Source organism: Notolepis coatsorum (genome assembly GCF_963971535.1).
Source record: "Notolepis coatsorum genome assembly, chromosome: 11".
NCBI lineage: Eukaryota > Metazoa > Chordata > Actinopteri > Aulopiformes > Paralepididae > Notolepis > Notolepis coatsorum.
This window is the reverse complement of record NC_140175.1, coordinates 84352503-84370908: the sequence shown is the minus strand read 5'-3', so window position 1 is coordinate 84370908 and position 18406 is coordinate 84352503. Positions and strand designations below refer to the sequence as shown.

Sequence of the window (18406 nt, the reverse complement as noted above, 5' to 3'; positions counted from 1 at the left end):
GTTCAGCATTCAGTAACCCTTACTTTTTGTGAACGTGTTTTTGATACTGCATTCTGTTGAACACACACCTCAGAACCGTACCTAATGAAAATTGGCTCAATTGCAAGAAAAATAATAGACAGTTATGATACTACATTCTGTTGAACACACACCTCAAAACCAAGGAACATTGGCTCAATTGCAAGAAAAATAATAGACAGTTATGCTTTTACATTCTCAGCATAATTTGTATGCAAAATATTGTGGTTCCCTGCTTTAGTCTGTTGACACATTTCTATACTAAATGCCTGTCTCATACCTAAATGTCTTATAAGTGAATTGTATAGAAACAACTCACCAAAAGTGACTATTGCACAACTGACTTGACAAAAAAATCCACCAAGGGGGCCGATTTAGTTCTGATCGATTAGGAATGGGTCGCGCCGTGTTCAGGAAACTCAGGCGCATAAAAGTCTATTCGATCATGTCTCCAGCACCCCCACAGCCGTAGCTGCAACCACTTACATCACGGCTCTCATCCACATTCATTCATATGCTCCCCCCGCAATCTCCTCCCCGATTTCAGAATCCCGGAAGTGTTGCGGTGGTCTATACCTTGGCATTTACTGAAATTACACCCAGGCACCTACATTAAAATCTGTGTTGAGAAGTGAAAGTCAACATGTAAAGTAAAGAAAAAAAATTCTCAAAAAGAATTGATCTAATTATAATTATAAACATGTGCAAAGCAAAGCCATCCAGGTCGTCTATGTGACTGAGGTGCAGAGTGCAGAGACATTCATGCTGGACCTACAAAAGGCCTTCGACACTGTCAATCACACCATTCTGATTGACAAGCTAAAAGCAATTGGTTTTGATAGTCTATCAGTGAGCTGGATGCAATCCTACCTGGAGGGGAGAGAGCAGATGGTGGAGGTAAACGGTACCATATCCCCCCCCTCACAGTGAGCTGTGGTGTTCCACAAGGAAGCATACTAGGTCCGCTACTGTTCCTAATTTATGCAAATGACATGTCGTCAGCTTGTGACTGCAACTTGTTCCTGTTTGCGGACGACTCAGCCCTGCTGGTCTCTGACAAGAACAAGTTACAGGTTGAAAAAACCCTCAGCTCAGAACTAGGCAAAATCTGCATATGGCTCGCTGATCATTACATATGGGCAAAACAGAGTCCATTCTCTTCGGTTCAAATAACAAACTCAGCAAGACCGACGGCTTCTCAGTTACAGTGGGTGACAATATTGTCACAAGGAAAGAAGATATTACCTACCTCCTGGGTTCCATCCTAGAGGCAAATCTTTCCTGTGACAAAATGGCATCCAATGTAATAAAAAAAGTCAACCAACGAACACGATTCTTGTACCGGATCTCCTCACTGGTAAACAAGAATACCCTGAAGACTCTGGCAGGAGCACTCATTCAAGGGTACTACGACTATGCTTGCACCTCATGGTACCAAAGCACCGCAAAGGCGCTAAAAACAAAATTACAAACATCTCAGAACAAACATGTCAGACTACTGCTTGACCTTACTCCTAGAACCCCACCTCACCCCTGCCCACTTTGACAACCTAGGATGGCTTAGGGTAGACGACAGAGTACAGCAACTTGCAATGGGCCTGGTCTACAAGATACACTACACGACCAAGGTACCCATGTACATGTCAAAATACTTCCCAAAGATCAGTGAATACCACAATCACAACACCAGAGGGAGCTCCACAAATCATGTTAAACCCAGATTCGGCTCAAACAAGGGACTAAACACGTTTAGCAATTATGCCACATCAATGTGGAACGCCCTACCCAAAGCTGTAAAGGAATGTGAATCCCTACCCACATTCAAAACCGCTCTTAAAGAGCACCTACGGGAGGCTGCAATTCGAAACTGGCCACCGTAAATGCCCAAAACCCCCACCACCTCCTAATAGACAGTCTTCTCCCGTCCCCACCGCATGTATATATTCCCTCCCCGCCGTATGTATATTTCTCTCCCACCCACCCACCCCCTCCTAATGTACAGTCCCATCCCCATCATATGTATATACTTTTTTGAATACCGTTTATGTCACAAATGTATCAGTACTAAATGTAAATGTATGTTGTGTATGTCATAAATGTCTATATGAATTGAAAAATGGGGGACCCTGATGGAAACAAGACAAACGTCTTTCTCAGGTCTATTGATGTAAAAAGTACCCAGAAATTATACTTAAGTGAAAGTATGGGTACTGTCTCAAAATCTGACTCAAGTAAAAGTCAAAGTATCTGGCTAAAAACACACTTGAGTAAAAGTAAAAAAGTCCTACTTTTAAATGTACTTAAGTACTAAAAAGTAAAAGTAAAAAAAGGGATAGACGGGGTCTCAAACTCATTCCATCGTGGGCCAAGTTTTCATTTTAACTACACATTGCACCAGGTGAGTTAGTTGAAGAGGTGAGCCTATTAGTGAAATCATCAGCTGGTGTTTAGGCAAGGCTGGAATGAAACCAAGCATACACTCTGCCCACAATGGAATGTGTTCTGCGATAGACAATGCTGAAATGAAAGATTAGAGGACACTTTTTTTGCATTAAAATTATTTAATGCACTTCTCCATTGAAGGTAAACTAACATGGAGGGCATTCACATCACAGCATGAATAATATCACAATATTAAAAACAGAATGGTGTATCCTGAATAATATCACAATATTAACCACAGCATACTGGAGTATCCTGAATAATATCACAATATTAAAGACAGAATACTGGAGTACCCTGAATAATATCACAATAATTAAGACAGAATACTGGAGTACCCTGAATAATATCACAATATTAACCACAGCATAATGCAGATCTGACTGTCTATTGTTCTGATAGCAGGTGTTTAATCAAAGATCCCCGCTTTCTAGTCTTGCACAAGGACCAATCAGCATGGGTATGGGTGGGTTCATTTTTCCATTGATGGGGATTTGATTGGCTGTTTACCTGCGGTGGCAGGATTAATAACGTTAACGTTAGTTCGGCCAGATAAACAATTCAAATATACTAATTAAAATTGTTGGACCTGTGAGATTTGTACTTTGTACTTTGTAGGTCTGCATTTTAAATGTAAGGAGTAAAAAGTATGTTTTTTTTCTCTGAAATGTAATGGAGTAAAAGTACAAAGTATACAAACCTAATAATACTCGAGTAAAGTACAAATCCCCCAAAACAGTACTTAAGTATTGTAACGAAGTACAATTACTCAAGTACTTTACACCCTTGGCTGTACTGTATTGTACCCATTCTGCAATCTGTTAAATAAAGTTTTCATTCATTCATTCATTCATTCATTCATTCATTCATTCATTCATGTATGTCATATATGTTATGATGAATTGAAAATGGGGGACCCTGATGTAAACAAGACGAAAGTCTTTCTCTGGTCTGCATCCCCTTAACAATTGTATGTATTGAGCTGTACTGTACCCATTCTGCAATCTGTTAATAAAGTTTTCAATCAATTCAATCAAAGCGAACAAAAAATACTACTAGTCCCAGAAAGCTTCACTCTCCAGTCCCCCGGAAGCACTATTCGGATCCACTTGCATTGTGGGTAGGCGGAAAAGGCTCAAAAGATACTCGAAATCGCCGAGTGCACGTTGCTGTAGTTTCGAAGCCCCTTCAAAAACAACAAAAACATCTATCTTCCAAGGCGGAAATAAGGTAAATATTATCGCAGTTTTGAATATTAATATTGCGTTTACGTCAACCAACAAATGTGGCTGTGTTGTTTCGTTTTCATCCGCACACCTCATTCGTTCTAGTGGCCAACATGGCTCCAGCTATTTGTTGGAATCCATTGAATCAATGGTTGAACAGGGAACACATGCGAATAACTATTGTATTCCGTAGAAATTGGGCTCCTTGAATATGGGTGTTTTTTTAAGCAACAGATTCAACGTAGGCTTTTTAAACATCATTATAATCTCGCGCAGTTCGCGTACATTTAGAAAGATAATCTAGTCGGCTAGCTGGTGGTTGGCTAGCTAACTTTAGCCATCAACGATCAGTTTCATTTGAACGTTCATCCAGGAATTTGTTCTGATTCTGAGTCGTCAAAATTATGAAAAGAAACCTAGCAAACAATCCGACTGGCTTCCACCCATCAGTACATGACAACAAAGCTCAAGTTTTAGGCTTGATGAATGCTGTTTAGTTGTTAAATCAAGTCAGTGGGAATGAATCATGTTAAAATAGCAGTTGAACTACCGGTAAGTGGCGGTTAACATCATGTTTCATATCAAATCACTTGTATATGATAAAACTATATACAATTCAACATTGGTGTCAAGTAGAATTTAGTACTGGTAAAAGAAAAGATGTTTCAAAATAAATAGCTGAAACTACTGTTTTTGTTTGAGGGGGAGGGGTGGAGTGCACCGCTGTGAAGGAAGGGTGTGCTGCATTTACAACACAAGACTTAGTCAACCAGCCCTATATAACATTAAACATTGTGTGTTTCAGCTGAACTACAATCATGTCCATCGGCGTTCCCATCAAGGTCCTTCATGAGGCCGAGGGCCACATTGTCACCTGTGAGACCAACACTGGAGAGGTGTACAGAGGGAAGCTTATCGAGGCCGAGGACAACATGAACTGCCAGGTGGGTGCATTGCTCCTCTGTGCCGGTTCTTCGTCATGAACAAACTAAACAATAAGAGGCCTTGCAATGGAATGTTTGTTTACTCTTTCTTCCGGTATGGCTGCCTGTAACCACTTTCAAAAAGACCTCAAATGCCTAATTTCTGTGCAGTGGTAGAGTAGAGAGCAATTGTCTATGGCTGTTCTGAGGGATGGGAGACTGCTCTCACCAAATGGTACAGAAGGGCAGGAGAATTCTCACTGTTGGGCAATGGAGTTATATATATATATACCCACTTCCAACATCCTCTAGGTTAGACTAGCTACACAGAGGCTGTTTTTAGTTTAGTTATTTATTTTTAAAGATATTTTTCACACACAAATGATGTACCATACATCCCAGCTTGTGTCTCAACATTCCAGTATGTTATTGGCTTTTATCTTTTTGCACAAAAGAAAGTGTCGAAGTGTCCTTGAGCAAGACACTTAACCACTAACTTCTCCCGATGAGCAGGTTGGCACCTTGCATGGTTGCCTCCGCTGTTAATGTGAGGCATACGTTGTAAAGTGATTTGGATAAAAGTATCTATCTAATTCCCCCCCTCCGCTGCAGATGTCCAACATCACAGTGACTTATCGTGATGGCAGGGTGGCCCAGTTGGAGCAGGTCTACATCCGCGGTAGCAAGATCCGGTTCCTCATCCTCCCGGACATGTTAAAGAATGCTCCCATGTTGAAGAGTATGAAGAGCAAGAACCAGGGCTCGGGGGCAGGAAGGGGCAAGGCTGCCATCCTCAAAGCTCAGGGTAAGTGATGTCATTCGCAGAGTCTGGGGTAGGTAGGGGGCAAGGCTGCCATCCTCAAAAGCTCAGGGTCGGTGGTGTCTCTCTGGCACAGGAAGGGGCAAGGCTACCACTGCATCACACTACCACTGCATCACAGTGCGAAGGGTCTTAACACATTCCTCTTTTGCTGTTCCCTAGCATTTTGCGCTAACATTAGCTACATATCTGGCGCTAATATCTGCTACCAAATGTTGCAGCTAGCACTAGCTGCTGTTAATCAAAGGCCATCTTTGACTAACGCTAGCTATCGTTGGCTGTATTTGGTAGCTGACATTGCGGCTCTGATGTTTGGTAGCAAATGTTAGGGCTAATACTCGCTAACATAAAAGAGGATGCTGGATTATTTGGAGTTGGTCCCCGGGCGCCTGTCTGTAGCTTCCCACTGCACCTAAGTGGTTAGGATGGGTCAAATGCAGAGGATTCGTTTGTTTATACCATGGCCTGGGTGAATACTCTATTCTGATTGGCTGTATTGGTGTTGATTATTTTTCTATATACTGCATGGCTAACTGTTGAATGCACATGTAGTTCAGCACAACATTAATCACCATCTAAATTAATCCTTTACCCAACCTACACTTCATAATCCCTTCACTTATCGCACGCCGCCCGTGTCTTAACTATTCCCAAGCAAGTTTAGCTCAAATCCCCATTGTTTTCATTGGCTTACACGTCGTGGCCTCACACAGCGCCAACTGCATATCTCGCCATCTCACAGACGATGAGGCATAAATATTCAGCAGCATACATACATTTTTTTTTTTATGAATGAAGATATTTGAGTAGCCTAATAATGGGCACTTTTATTTATAATTTTCGTATTTGTGCCTGTTTTACAAGGAACATAAAAGTGTCATACTCACAGTGGACCCCACCAGTAGCACTGATGAATGAATTCACACCATTAATTTCTTTGCACTGCTGTGTTCTACGCATGTATAGTTATTCTGCAATTACCCACGCAGTATTATTCTTTTGTCCAAGACAGTTAGCAAAACAGATTACTTATTCCTGGATTTGCATCATCCCTTCTTGGCACATCCTGTCCTCGAAATTCAACTTCCAACAATGGCTGTACTTGAGGCTATGACTGACCGCATATTTAATGTTATTTCTTTTATTGATTTGAGGACAATGAGATGTCTGCCTAGCAAGCCAGCTTTTTTGTCAAACATGGTGTCGGATCATATTCACTGTTAACTGGCATCAATCAAGTGACGGGTGGTTGTCAAGCAGTTGCTAAGGTAGCGCAGAGGGACTATAATGACTGTGAGCAAAGCGTAAATAACATTTCTTTATATTTTAATGTTGAGAATATCAATAAGTGGCACATCTTTTGTCTTTGATGTGCCCATGGTATAAGCTAGGGGCTGGGCGATTCTTGCTAAAATGTGAATCACGATTTTTCTCTCAGAATTGAGATCACGATGCTCTCACGATTTTTATTTTTTCAATAAAATAATTTAAAAAGTAAAGTAAAAAAAAAAAAAATGAGATTGCATAGGTCTATGAATCGAGATCGTGATTTTTTTTCGATTAATTGCCCAGCCCTAGTATAAGCATGTAATAATGTAGATGTGCGTGAAACGGTTTTAAGGCACTTCATGCTACACCTCAGGTGGTTCTTCGCCTCCACGTCGCGCCTTAAAACCGTTTTAACACACCTACTCGTGGTTTATCCTTTAAGTAACTTCACTTCCACTAGAGTTTACGATACGCAGGGGAGAAGGTTCTGTATGGTGGGATTTGATCCTAGGCTATTGAAGGCCTCCGAAAATGGCGTGTGAACTGTGAAAGAAATGTATAAAATATCTTATATCTCCTTGACTGGGATTTGAACCCAGATTCCAAAGCCAGCAGGAATGCATGTGGTTCCATTGCATCGTAACTGAATTGTGTCTGTTCCCTACAGTGGCAGCCAGGGGCCGTGGTCGTGGAGGAATGGGAAGAGGCAACATCTTCCAGAAGAGGCGATAATTTCTACTTTTGTTTATCTTTAACATCATTCTATTGTACAGTGTTTTACTTTTATGTTTTTTCTCCCATGCTTCTTGGAATCGGATGTCATTTAGTTGTAATTCTTTGTCCATTGGTATGCGTTGCAGACTAGCTTTGGGATTTTTTTCTTTTTTAATGAAAATAAACTTGAATTAAGATTCTGTCTTGCGTCTGATTTTAAAGGAGCTGTAAGTGCAATTTTTTTGGTTAAAAATAAGTGTTACGTGGCTCTACATTCTGACAGCTATCACTGAGGTGTTTGGTCAGTAACATGGGTCTCCCGGTCTCTGCAGTAAACGCAAAATGCATTTCCTGTTGTCCCGTTTCCACTTTCTCCAATCAGGAGAGAGAACTCTGGGGCGTGGGTTGTAGGAAAAACATGGCGGCTTGCGCTTGCTCATAATTTTTTTTTTTCTCCACCCAAACTGTTCACTGAAATATGTTTCTGATAACATTTTAGGTTAGAAATGCATGACATGCAATAAACTGGATCTTAATTCTAGAATAGAATTATATATCAAAGTGGCCACAAGTCTGTTGGAAGTCTGCAATGCTGTTTGGGGACCAGTGGGCCACGTAATATACAATTAGGGTCTATAGATCCATAGTAAGTATTTATATGCATGTTAGACTTTATTTGTGTAGTGAGGAGTGTGTTTCTTCATTGAGCGCTTATCATTACAGCACAATAATTGTGTTTTGTTATAAATTGATCTACAATGCCTAGTTTGACAGTTTGATCTGAATTTGTGAGCCTGGTGCACCGGCTGCTGTGTGGTATATCATAAACTCCATGTTTCTGACAAAATGTTAGGCTTGTTGGGATATGCTGGATCTTAATACATTTGTATTTGACAGGAAAATTGGCCAAAATGCCAATATCACCTACAGCACATTTGAGCATCTATCTTAACTGACTGTTTACATTTAAGAGTGCAAATTGACAGAATATCTTGTGTTTTTTTTTTACCAATGTTGCAGTTGTGATATGGCTCTGGTGTTGACATTAATAGTTTCAAGTCTGAAATCCACTTGCCTTAATGTTTTTGGCTTTTTAAGAATCTTAAGTGGTCCAAGTTGCCAACACTCCAAACGCATGGAAAATATACTACTACTACTTGTTAAGCCCCAGTGCAAGACAACATGCTGCTATGCAGAAGTTTGGATTTTCCTTTTAGGTGGTCAGAAAACGATGTACCACCTACTTCAATATGTTGGGACTGGGAGACCCTGGCTTTGATCAGCAAAACATTTAGATTGGGTTCCTTACAACATTTTATTTGAGGATCTGTAAGGGGGGCGTTGCAAAGGAAACTGGTTTAGAGTAAACTATCCGAATGCCATCTTTTCAGAGTTATCCATTTAGCCAGCTGAGGATCAGTTAATCTGATTGATGCTGATTGCAAATAGCTTTTTCACCACGAGGTGGAGCCAAACCACTACAAATCTGAAAGGGGAACTATCTTATAAATGGCCTTTTAGCATTGTTTCCTAGCTATGTGAACTTATATTAATATGATCTATGTCTCTAATTCTCATATTGGCGCATTCTTCCAATTCTCCTCTCACAATATTCACCCTCACTGAACTGAGTCATTTGAAAATGTGATGATTTGTGATGTCAGAGAAACTCAGCTGCATGATAATGTGGCTGTGTGGCATCAGGTAGAGCTGCACACAGTGGTTGGAGCCCAGGCTCAAAACTGCTCGAGATCTTGAGGTAGAAAAATGCTGTTTTTGAGGACTTGATTAGAAATACAAAACAATGAATAAAAAACATATATATATTACAGAGGTGTTCCGTAGACTCACAGGAATTGTGTAAAAGTGCCCAAATAGTGTAAGAAATAGTAAAATAGTTCCCCTTTAATATTCAGTGTCGTCGGGGCCTCCAGTCAGAACACGTTTTTTTTTTTTTTTTTTTTATTGTGGTCATAATAGATGGAGCTAGTTAAATAAGGGGGAATGGGTAATGCACTGCCGATGTTTAATATCAGACGTGTGGGATTTGTTACATTTGCTAATCCTCAAGTACTTCGTCCATCTGCCACACGGGGTCTGTTCCGCTGGGCTGGTCTCGCAGCACCACTGTTCCCTCCAGCTCATGGTGCGTTCAGTCACTCCTAGATTGGTAAAGTTGTGGATTTAAGAGTTATCCATTGGGAAATTGTACCACGGAACATTGAAAGGCTGTTATACAAACTACAGATACAGTGTATGTCATATATGTTATGATGAATTGAAAATGGGGGACCCTGATGTAAACAAGATGAAAGTCTTTATCTGGTCTGCATCCCCTTAACAAGTGTATGTATTGAGCTGTACTGTACTGTACCCATTCTGCAATCTGTTAATAAACTTTTCAATCAATCAGTATGGATGATAATACCTTGACTTATTATAATATATTGACTTATTATGATTAATTGAAAATGGGGGACCCTGATGTAAACAAGACGAAAGTATTTCTCTGGTCTGCATCCCCTTAACAATTGTGTGTATTGAGCTGTAGCCTACTATATTGTACCCATTCTGCAATCTGTTAATACAATTTTCAATCAATCACTAAATCAGCTGTGTTGTGACATCTGTAATAAAAAACAAGTAGCAGTCTAATGAGCAAAACCGCATACCAGTGAACATATTACAAAAAATGTATGGGGCAGATGTGAGAATTGAGCAACCAAATGATTATTTTTTATCTAGCTGGGTGTTTTTTTTCCCATGCAGGTTTTCATGTCATCACTTTCAATGTACAAAACTGGTTTACCATATGAACTTTTATTTTCTTCATAAAGACCACATATACAACCTAAGTATAGCCAGACTAGCAGTTATTGGTATCGGACAACGTTTTCATATATCTGTGATTGATTGATTGATTGAAAACTAACAGATTGCAGAATGGGTACAGTACAGTACAGCTCAATACATACAATTGTTAAGGGGATGCAGACCAGAGAAAGACTTTCGTCTTGTTTACATCAGGGTCCCCCATTTTCAATTCATTAACATATAGATAGACAGTATAAGTACTGTAAGTACATCTATACATTTATGACATACACCCTAGTTGCATGTAAACAACTAATTCCAAACGTGACCAATAAGAAACCAACAAAAAAACATACGTTTGTTCTCCACAATTTATAGCATATAAATGTATATTTTTAATAAAATATTTGTATATCTTTCGTGTGACACACCTAACATTACCAGTTTACGAAAAGCACCCCGAACGCACCATCAGTGGTCTATATAGGCACCATCAGCTGCCGTTACATTATCATCATCAAGCCCACATCTTGGACATAACGAGCCCCAGCTCTGAACTGCACATGATAAGGTAAGATATTGACAACAGCTATGGAGTTCAAAAAATCTATTCTAGGCTGATGGACGAGCATGTTGTTGGACATTTCCAAGACGGCAGAGCATCTTCCTCGTCGCCCCCCGCGACCAACAACAACAAAACATCTGTCTTGACAGCTGAGACAGCTGCTATCGTTATTCGTTAGGCTATAGCTTGATATTGGTTTTGAGCTGAAACCTTTTATTTGTCATTAAAACAAAGGAGTGTTTGCTTTCCTCAAGTTATTTCGACGATCATGCACAGATATCGAAGTAGCGATGGTAACATAGCGAGCAACGCCAGACCAGACAGACAGACTGCTGCACGGACGGTGCATCATCGTAACGTAATGTCAGCTGCTGCATCTAACCTGAACAACACTGCTGCAGTTTGTCCAACAATGAGTTTGTTTGTTTGTAAGTAAGGTTACATGATCATCCGAACGAGCCCCTCTAATACTAATAGGGTGTTGTGTTGGTTTGTTTCGCGTGAGGCTGCATTCTCCTTTTCTCTCTCCCCCATCTCTCTCTCTCTATATATATATATAATCTCCATGCACCTAATTTAGGGTATGTTTATGACTACTTAACGTTAGAGGGCTAATCAACTAGTCAACTGTATTTGTAATGTTTATGTCCATGCACTGCACACTAAATTGTATTCTGTATAGGAGAGCTTTCTTCAGTGGGCCATTTGGCAAGGTCTGGAATTGTTGTCTTGAAACTGGATCCAGACCACTACTGAAATCCAGAACTAATCTTTGATACAACGTTCCAGGGTTACCAATTTCTTTGCCCGATTCACTAATGCATATTTCCAGATCACCTAAAGCATAATTTCAACCCCAAAATATCCTTTGCTTGCATTCACATTTCAGAAGCAGCTCAAGCCTTGTGTGCTGGTATTGCCCTGAACTACAGATTCATGTCTCACACAATTTATTTATAATGGGATTAACCATTACCATATAATGGGATGAGGTTGTGTGCTATAATAGGCTCTTGTATGATTTAGACCAACCAGAGAACGTCAATAACATTTGTTATAGGCCAAATTAGGCCTACAGTAATTCACGTTTTTATACTTATCAACAAATTAAAGATTTATTCTTTGTCGACTGAACTGTTATTTAATTTTGCTTAGTTTACTTGGCAAGTACAGTGAAGTACTGCACATTTTCAGATTATTGATCTAGCAGCCTATTTACTAATTTATTAACTATAGGAAATTATATGGGGAAAGCAGTCCTATCATCATAAAAAAATGTATACCTTGGAAATATAGGCCTAAATAATTGGTCATGAATTGTTATGATTTGATGTAAATATAATTTCATCATCGGAATAACTAATGCTAGCACACTATCTATCCTCTGTTATCTGTGAATAGAAAGCCATGTCTGAGTCTGTGTCTCCTGGCATTGGTGCATCATGGCTAAAAGAGATTAGAGGATACATTATGGTGGCAGGCTATAGCTTGTGTCATGATATTACAGTCTTCACAAATCACCACCCCGGGGGCGGCTTCACTCTCATGGAGTTCTCCGGGTGTGTGTTAATGCTTCTGTGTGCTCAGACGAGGAGGATGCTCGTCTCCATCCTCAAGAGGCTTATCTCTCCCGGGCCTGGCTGATCAGGGACTATGGTTGTTGTTGCTGATCTTTTAATGATGCTGAGAACCCTTCCTGGCTCCAGATGGTCCCATGCTGCAGCCTACAGGGCCTGTATGGATGCCTTGGCCTGTGTTTGTTGTCCTTGGCTTGGACCCCACAGCACACCCACACACTGCGCCCCTGACTCCTGATAATTCTTCCCCTTCCCTACCTCCCTGGCTACCTCCCTTCCACCCTCCCCCTGGCAAAGGAACGGAAGGTGAGGTCATGTGACTTTAGTTGTTATAAGAGGCATCTGGACTCAGGGCAGCATCTGTTTGTGTACGAGGCAGGCAGGGCTACAGTCCCACTCTCTCTCTGTTTGTTCTTGGGCGAGCCGCGGTGATCGGGAGGGATCAGTGAAGTTTAGGAGCTTTAGCTCTGCAGGGCGGCGCAGGGATCACGTCGGTGAGGGTACTGTTTGCCTGCGCCGCACGGCAAGCCAGGGTCTGGCTCTTCCATTCAAAATGTGAACAGAAATGTTGCTGTTTGTCTCGCTGATGTTAAGATAATTTCCTACTCAAATTATGTCATTGCAGGTTAAATCTAGGACAACCTGCTCATGCATGGGTGAATTTAGAAGACTTCTTTAATTGATTGGTTTGAAAGTGGATGGATGTATGAATGTGGGGAAATGAGCCTGAGGCTGGTGGCTGGTGCCAATGTCCCACTTGAAACTCTGCCATCTGGAATCCAGAAACCGTAGTGGATGTATTGTGGTGTTGAGCTGTGTCTGTGATTGGAAACTGTTGTTGTGCCTCATTAGCCTAGATGGGGTGTGCTGTGTGCACACTGAGTGATTACTGTTTTCCTTTCTACTGTGTACTCTTTGGTTAGTCTGGTCATGAGCAGATACTGTACTCTCTGGTTAGTCTGGTCATCATGAGCAGATACTGTACTCTCTGGTTAGTCTGGTCATGAGCAGATACTGTACTCTCTGGTTAGTCTGGTCATGAGCAGATACTGTACTCTGGTTAGTCTGGTCATGAGCAGATACTGTACTCTGGTTAGTCTGGTCATGAGCAGATACTGTACTCTCTGGTTAGTCTGGTCATGAGCAGATACTGTACTCTCTGGTTAGTCTGGTCATGAGCAGATACTGTACTCTCTGGTTAGCCTGGTCATGAGCAGATACTGTACTCTCTGGTTAGTCTGGTCATGAGCAGATACTGTACTCTCTGGTTAGTCTGGTCATGAGCAGATACTGTACTCTGGTTAGTCTGGTCATGAGCAGATACTGTACTCTGGTTAGTCTGGTCATGAGCAGATACTGTACTCTCTGGTTAGTCTGGTCATGAGCAGATACTGTACTCTCTGGTTAGTCTGGTCATGAGCAGATACTGTACTCTCTGGTTAGCCTGGTCATGAGCAGATACTGTACTCTCTGGTTAGTCTGGTCATGAGCAGATACTGTACTCTCTGGTTAGCCTGGTCATGAGCAGATACTGTACTCTGGTTAGTCTGGTCATGAGCAGATACTGTACTCTGGTTAGCCTGGTCATGAGCAGATACTGTACTCTGGTTAGTCTGGTCATGAGCAGATTGATTGATTGATCGAAAACTTTATTAACAGATTGCAGAATGGGTACAGTACAGCTCAATACATACAATTGTTAAGGGGATGCAGACCAGAGAAAGCCTTTCGTCTTGTTTACATCAGGGTCCCCCATTTTCAATTCATCATAACATATATGACACACACGACATACAGATAGACAGTACTGCTACATCTATACATTTATGACATACCAGATTTGCAAATACAGTACTGTTTGTGATACAAAAAGAGTCTAGAAAAGAGAGTATACATTTGACGTAGAAACTGTACATTGAAGGAGGTTGGGTAGGTGGGGGGTGGGGTGGGGGTACTCTTTGGTTAGTCTGGTCATGAGCAGACACTGTGTACTCTTTGGTTTAGGGATGGACATCGATTTTCGAATAGTCGTTTAATTATAAAAAAAAAATTGTTTATGCAAATAGTTAAGTCTCAAAAAATATATTTCCCTTTTTGTTTTTACCGTTAACTACACTGTGTAGTCTGTAGTGTATTGCGAGTAGGGATGCACCGATCCGATATTGGTATTGGCCGCCGATATCAGTAAAATAGCTGGATCGGGAATCTGTAAAAAAATAAATAGTTTTTTTATTTAATTTTAAATTTCTTTTTTATAATAAATAAAATAAGAAATAACCATTCAGTACATTTATATCTATGTGTTAATTTGTTACATTTAGTTTCACTAAGTTAGGAAAGTAATGTAGCCTGATGTTGCCTTGCACAAAATAATGATCCCAGTCTCTTCCACACAGTGACAGTGAGGCATACAGTTTATTAATTGAATGAATGATGTTTATTTTCTCTCTTTGTTTACAACAAATCAAAAACACACTTGTGATCCTTTACAATTCTTAAAAACAAAATATATAATTTTTTTTCTTTTTAAACGTGGATTAAATTATTTTTCTTTACTTATTTGGAGAAAAAATATTGGACAATGGGTATCGGATCGGTATTGGCCGATACCCAAACCCAGGTATCGGTATCGGAACTGAAAAAGTCGGATCGGTGCATCCCTAATTGCGAGGGGACCCTATTAACTGTTACACCACTGAACGGGAGAACCAATTTTCGATTAGTAATTTAATAGTTCCCAGTGACTATCGAATAGTAATTTTGTGAGTTTTGCCCATCCCTACATTGGTTAGCCTGGTCATAAGCTGATTCTGTCGGCTGTTGTCTGTTGTTGCTCTGAGAAGGTGTTCAGTGAGTTATGTTGATCAGGGCCGTGCAGAGACCTTTAGAGGGGCAGTGCTCACATTTTAAAAAGGGCACATTTATCAAAATGTTAGAACACCAACTACAGCGTAATGTAACCAGCCAAACTATAGCATTAGCAACCAATATTCAGAGAATGTAACACTGAATCGTACAACAAACTGCATCATACTATATAATTATGCCTTAGAATAGTTTGGGATTTATCAATGTATTTATAATTATTATTTGAAGATTCCTCAATTGCAGACTACTGTCAGGCTGCTAGAGGACATGAGTTGGTGGACCTGGACATTGCTTACAGCCCCAGCAGAAACTGACAAGAAACAGCAGACAAGAATACAAATATTTTTTTGCGAACTCATCACAGAAACTTGGTGATTGACTTCTCAAGTGGGTTACATGGGGGTAATAGGCATATTCGCCCATATGGTGAAAACTAAGGGAAGTATTGCTTTAATCTTCACAATCAGACCCACTATAACAGATGATGATCCGAATGCTTTGAAACTAATTAAACTCACCACCACACATTACATTTCACTCTAAAAGCCACTTGCATGCATGGCTCATTAACAATAATTGCTTATGGCTGTTTGCGCTAGATTTCTATTATAAGAGGGAGGGCAATGGGTCGCGCAACATAACAGAAAACCATGCACCAAATATTTATTTATAATATTATAAAAAAAAAATGGATCCACTTTTTCTCCTTATTTTTCTCCCATCCCAATTTCGTGTTTCCAATTCTCCCCTCCCCTGTCTTGAACGTTGCTCGCATATGCCCCCCACTGGTCGGTTGTATGGAGGATAGAAGCCTTGCATCACGTGTCCCCTCCGGTACACGAGGAGGCAGCCTGTCTTTTCACCTGCCAGCGCGGACTCTCGAGGTGTGGGAGGCTCACACTACCCCCGCCATTTCCTGTCTCTGCTGTGCAGCCGTCCCCCAACCGACCTGTAGGAGTCGCTGTCCAACGTCCAGATTACCACCCATCGACTTCCACTCGCTGACCCTGCCAATTGAGCCAGTATGACGGCTGGCCCAAGCCGGAGGCAATGCTGACACCCGGATTCGAGACCGGAGTCTCTTGCATTCAGTTCAGTTCAGTTCAGAGTTTTTATTTGCCACATGGAATCATACAATCATAGTTTCTTCATTACAAAATCATAAATAGTCATTCCATGGACAAAAGGAGCAGGAAGAAGAATAAATCTTATAGTTACCTGCCCCTTATTCCTAAACTAACAAGTATTTACTTAATGGTCGGCGTACAACCTAATTTACACAAATAATAATTTATACCATTATAAAAGAAACACACAATCCACAGTTAAACAAGAAAAAATTAAATAATAATAATAATTATAAAGAATAAAGAAGAAAAGAAAGAGAAGAAAAAAAAGAAAAGATCTCACCATTCAGATCACATTTGATTTTCATACTGACTAAATTTATTTTTTTATAATTCTTTTTGAATTGATAAACACTATTACATCCCTTAAGCTCGCTATGGAGAGAATTCCACAACTTTACACCAATAACTGAAGGACACATCTGTCAAGTGTGGTACGTGCAAACTGATGTTTAAAATTGTATTTTCTCCTACTGAACGCACTTTCTAAATGAAAAAGATTTTGTAGTTTTTCTGGCAGTGTATTATTTCTTGCCCTAAACATAATTAACATTGTTTGAAACTTAACCATGTCTTCAAGTTTAATTATTCTAGATTTAATAAATTATATATTTGTGTGTTCTCGATAACTCACTTTATGTGTGATTCGTACAGCCCTCTTCTGTAGTATATATAATGGTTTTATATTAGTCCCATAAGTATTCCCCCATACTTCAACACAATAACTGATATAAGGTGAGATGAGTGAGCAGTAGAGTGTTCTCATTGCCTCATACTCTAACACATCCTTTACTTTACATCACTGCATTGGTGATGAGCGCAATCTCCGCTGCGCCACCCAGACGCTACAATATTATTAATTGTTCAAATTATTCTTGATGAGGACCATGGGCACTGCCCTTTACAAAAAAAGTATTATAATTTATTATAATCTTCTTTTAAAGGGCACTTTGGTCATCAGGGGGCACATGGGCAAGTGCTTGGGCACCCAAAGCCCCCCCCCCCTCTGCACGTGCCTGATGTTGATGATGTAACCAACTGTACTTGTTCTGTATAATGACAATACATTTGAATCTAATTAGATTGCTCTGGTTTCAGTATCCGTGTTCCTACTACAGCAGCTGCATGGTAGTTGTCTTTTGTGTGTCCTGCCCTCTCTCTACCCCGCCATTTATAGTTTGAGTGAAGTGTGAACCAATCAATCACTACGCTCAGATGAAGAGTGCTTGCCTTGCATACCCCATGGCCATATGTTAGCTGAAATAGCAGCTTGGTAGACAACAGTTTACAGGAAGGAAATCTAGCTTGTTGGGCAACGTTTTGTTTAGTCATGCTTTAATCAAGAAGAACTGCGTTCAATCCACCTCAGCCTCCATGGTATTTCAAATATTAGGCTTTGTGTGTGACTATAGGCTAAAGAAAAATAGGAACACCTTTCTGAATCCTGCTCTTCTACACAGCCCACATCTCAGTCCTCCATAACCAGTCCCTTCTACCGCTCCCTCGTGACTGAAGTGCATTTAACGGGTGTAAAAGAAAAATCAACCCACGTTCACCCGGTCAAACTGTTTCACAGAGTGAGAGTGAGTGTTATTTCCTACATCCAATTGAGCTGAACTTGCTCTGGGCCCTGCCGTCTATCTGAGAGACCCAAGTAGGTCGTGTTTGGTGAGTTATAAAAAGCTCAGAGTTAGCTGGTGCACAGCGTCCCATCCAAGGGTCACGTCTCTCTATTTCTCTAAATGTTCTCTTCTTTTCTCCCCCTCTGTCCTCTTGAGGACCAACCGGGTGTCCATGGTGAGTCATGATACTGCGTTGTGAGACAGATTCTTTGTTTAACCCTTTCACTGATACACGACAAAAGGTTAACCTTTCACTACCAAATGTGCAGACTCGTTTTATGACGCTGGGATCATCACAAAGGCATGTTTTATGATGGGGTTCGGTAAAATAGACGTTACCTTTGTCAGCAGGTCCACCAAAACCCTGTCCACTCTTAGTACTCTATAGTATTTTTTTATGATTTACCAGAAGTGCTGAGTC

At 40.6% G+C, this 18406-nt stretch overlaps 2 protein-coding genes across 2 annotated transcripts in view; both read left to right on the top strand.

The window, feature by feature from the left end:
* The first annotated feature begins 3568 nt into the window (after positions 1-3568).
* LOC311237461 (small nuclear ribonucleoprotein Sm D3) lies at positions 3569-7612 on the top strand. Its single transcript, XM_084325353.1, has 4 exons — positions 3569-3690; positions 4492-4630; positions 5222-5414; positions 7366-7612. The coding sequence occupies exons 2-4, from the start codon at positions 4505-4507 to the stop codon at positions 7428-7430; spliced, it is 384 nt and encodes a 127-aa protein (XP_084181479.1). The 5' UTR covers positions 3569-3690; positions 4492-4504; the 3' UTR covers positions 7431-7612.
* Positions 7613-10755: 3143 nt separating this feature from the next.
* camkk2 (calcium/calmodulin-dependent protein kinase kinase 2) overlaps positions 10756-18406 on the top strand; it is an 87839-nt gene continuing 80188 nt past the window's right edge. Inside the window, exon 1 of the mRNA XM_084324981.1 lies at positions 10756-10797. The gene's annotated coding sequence lies outside the window, so the exon portion shown is untranslated. The remainder of the gene's footprint in view (positions 10798-18406) is intronic.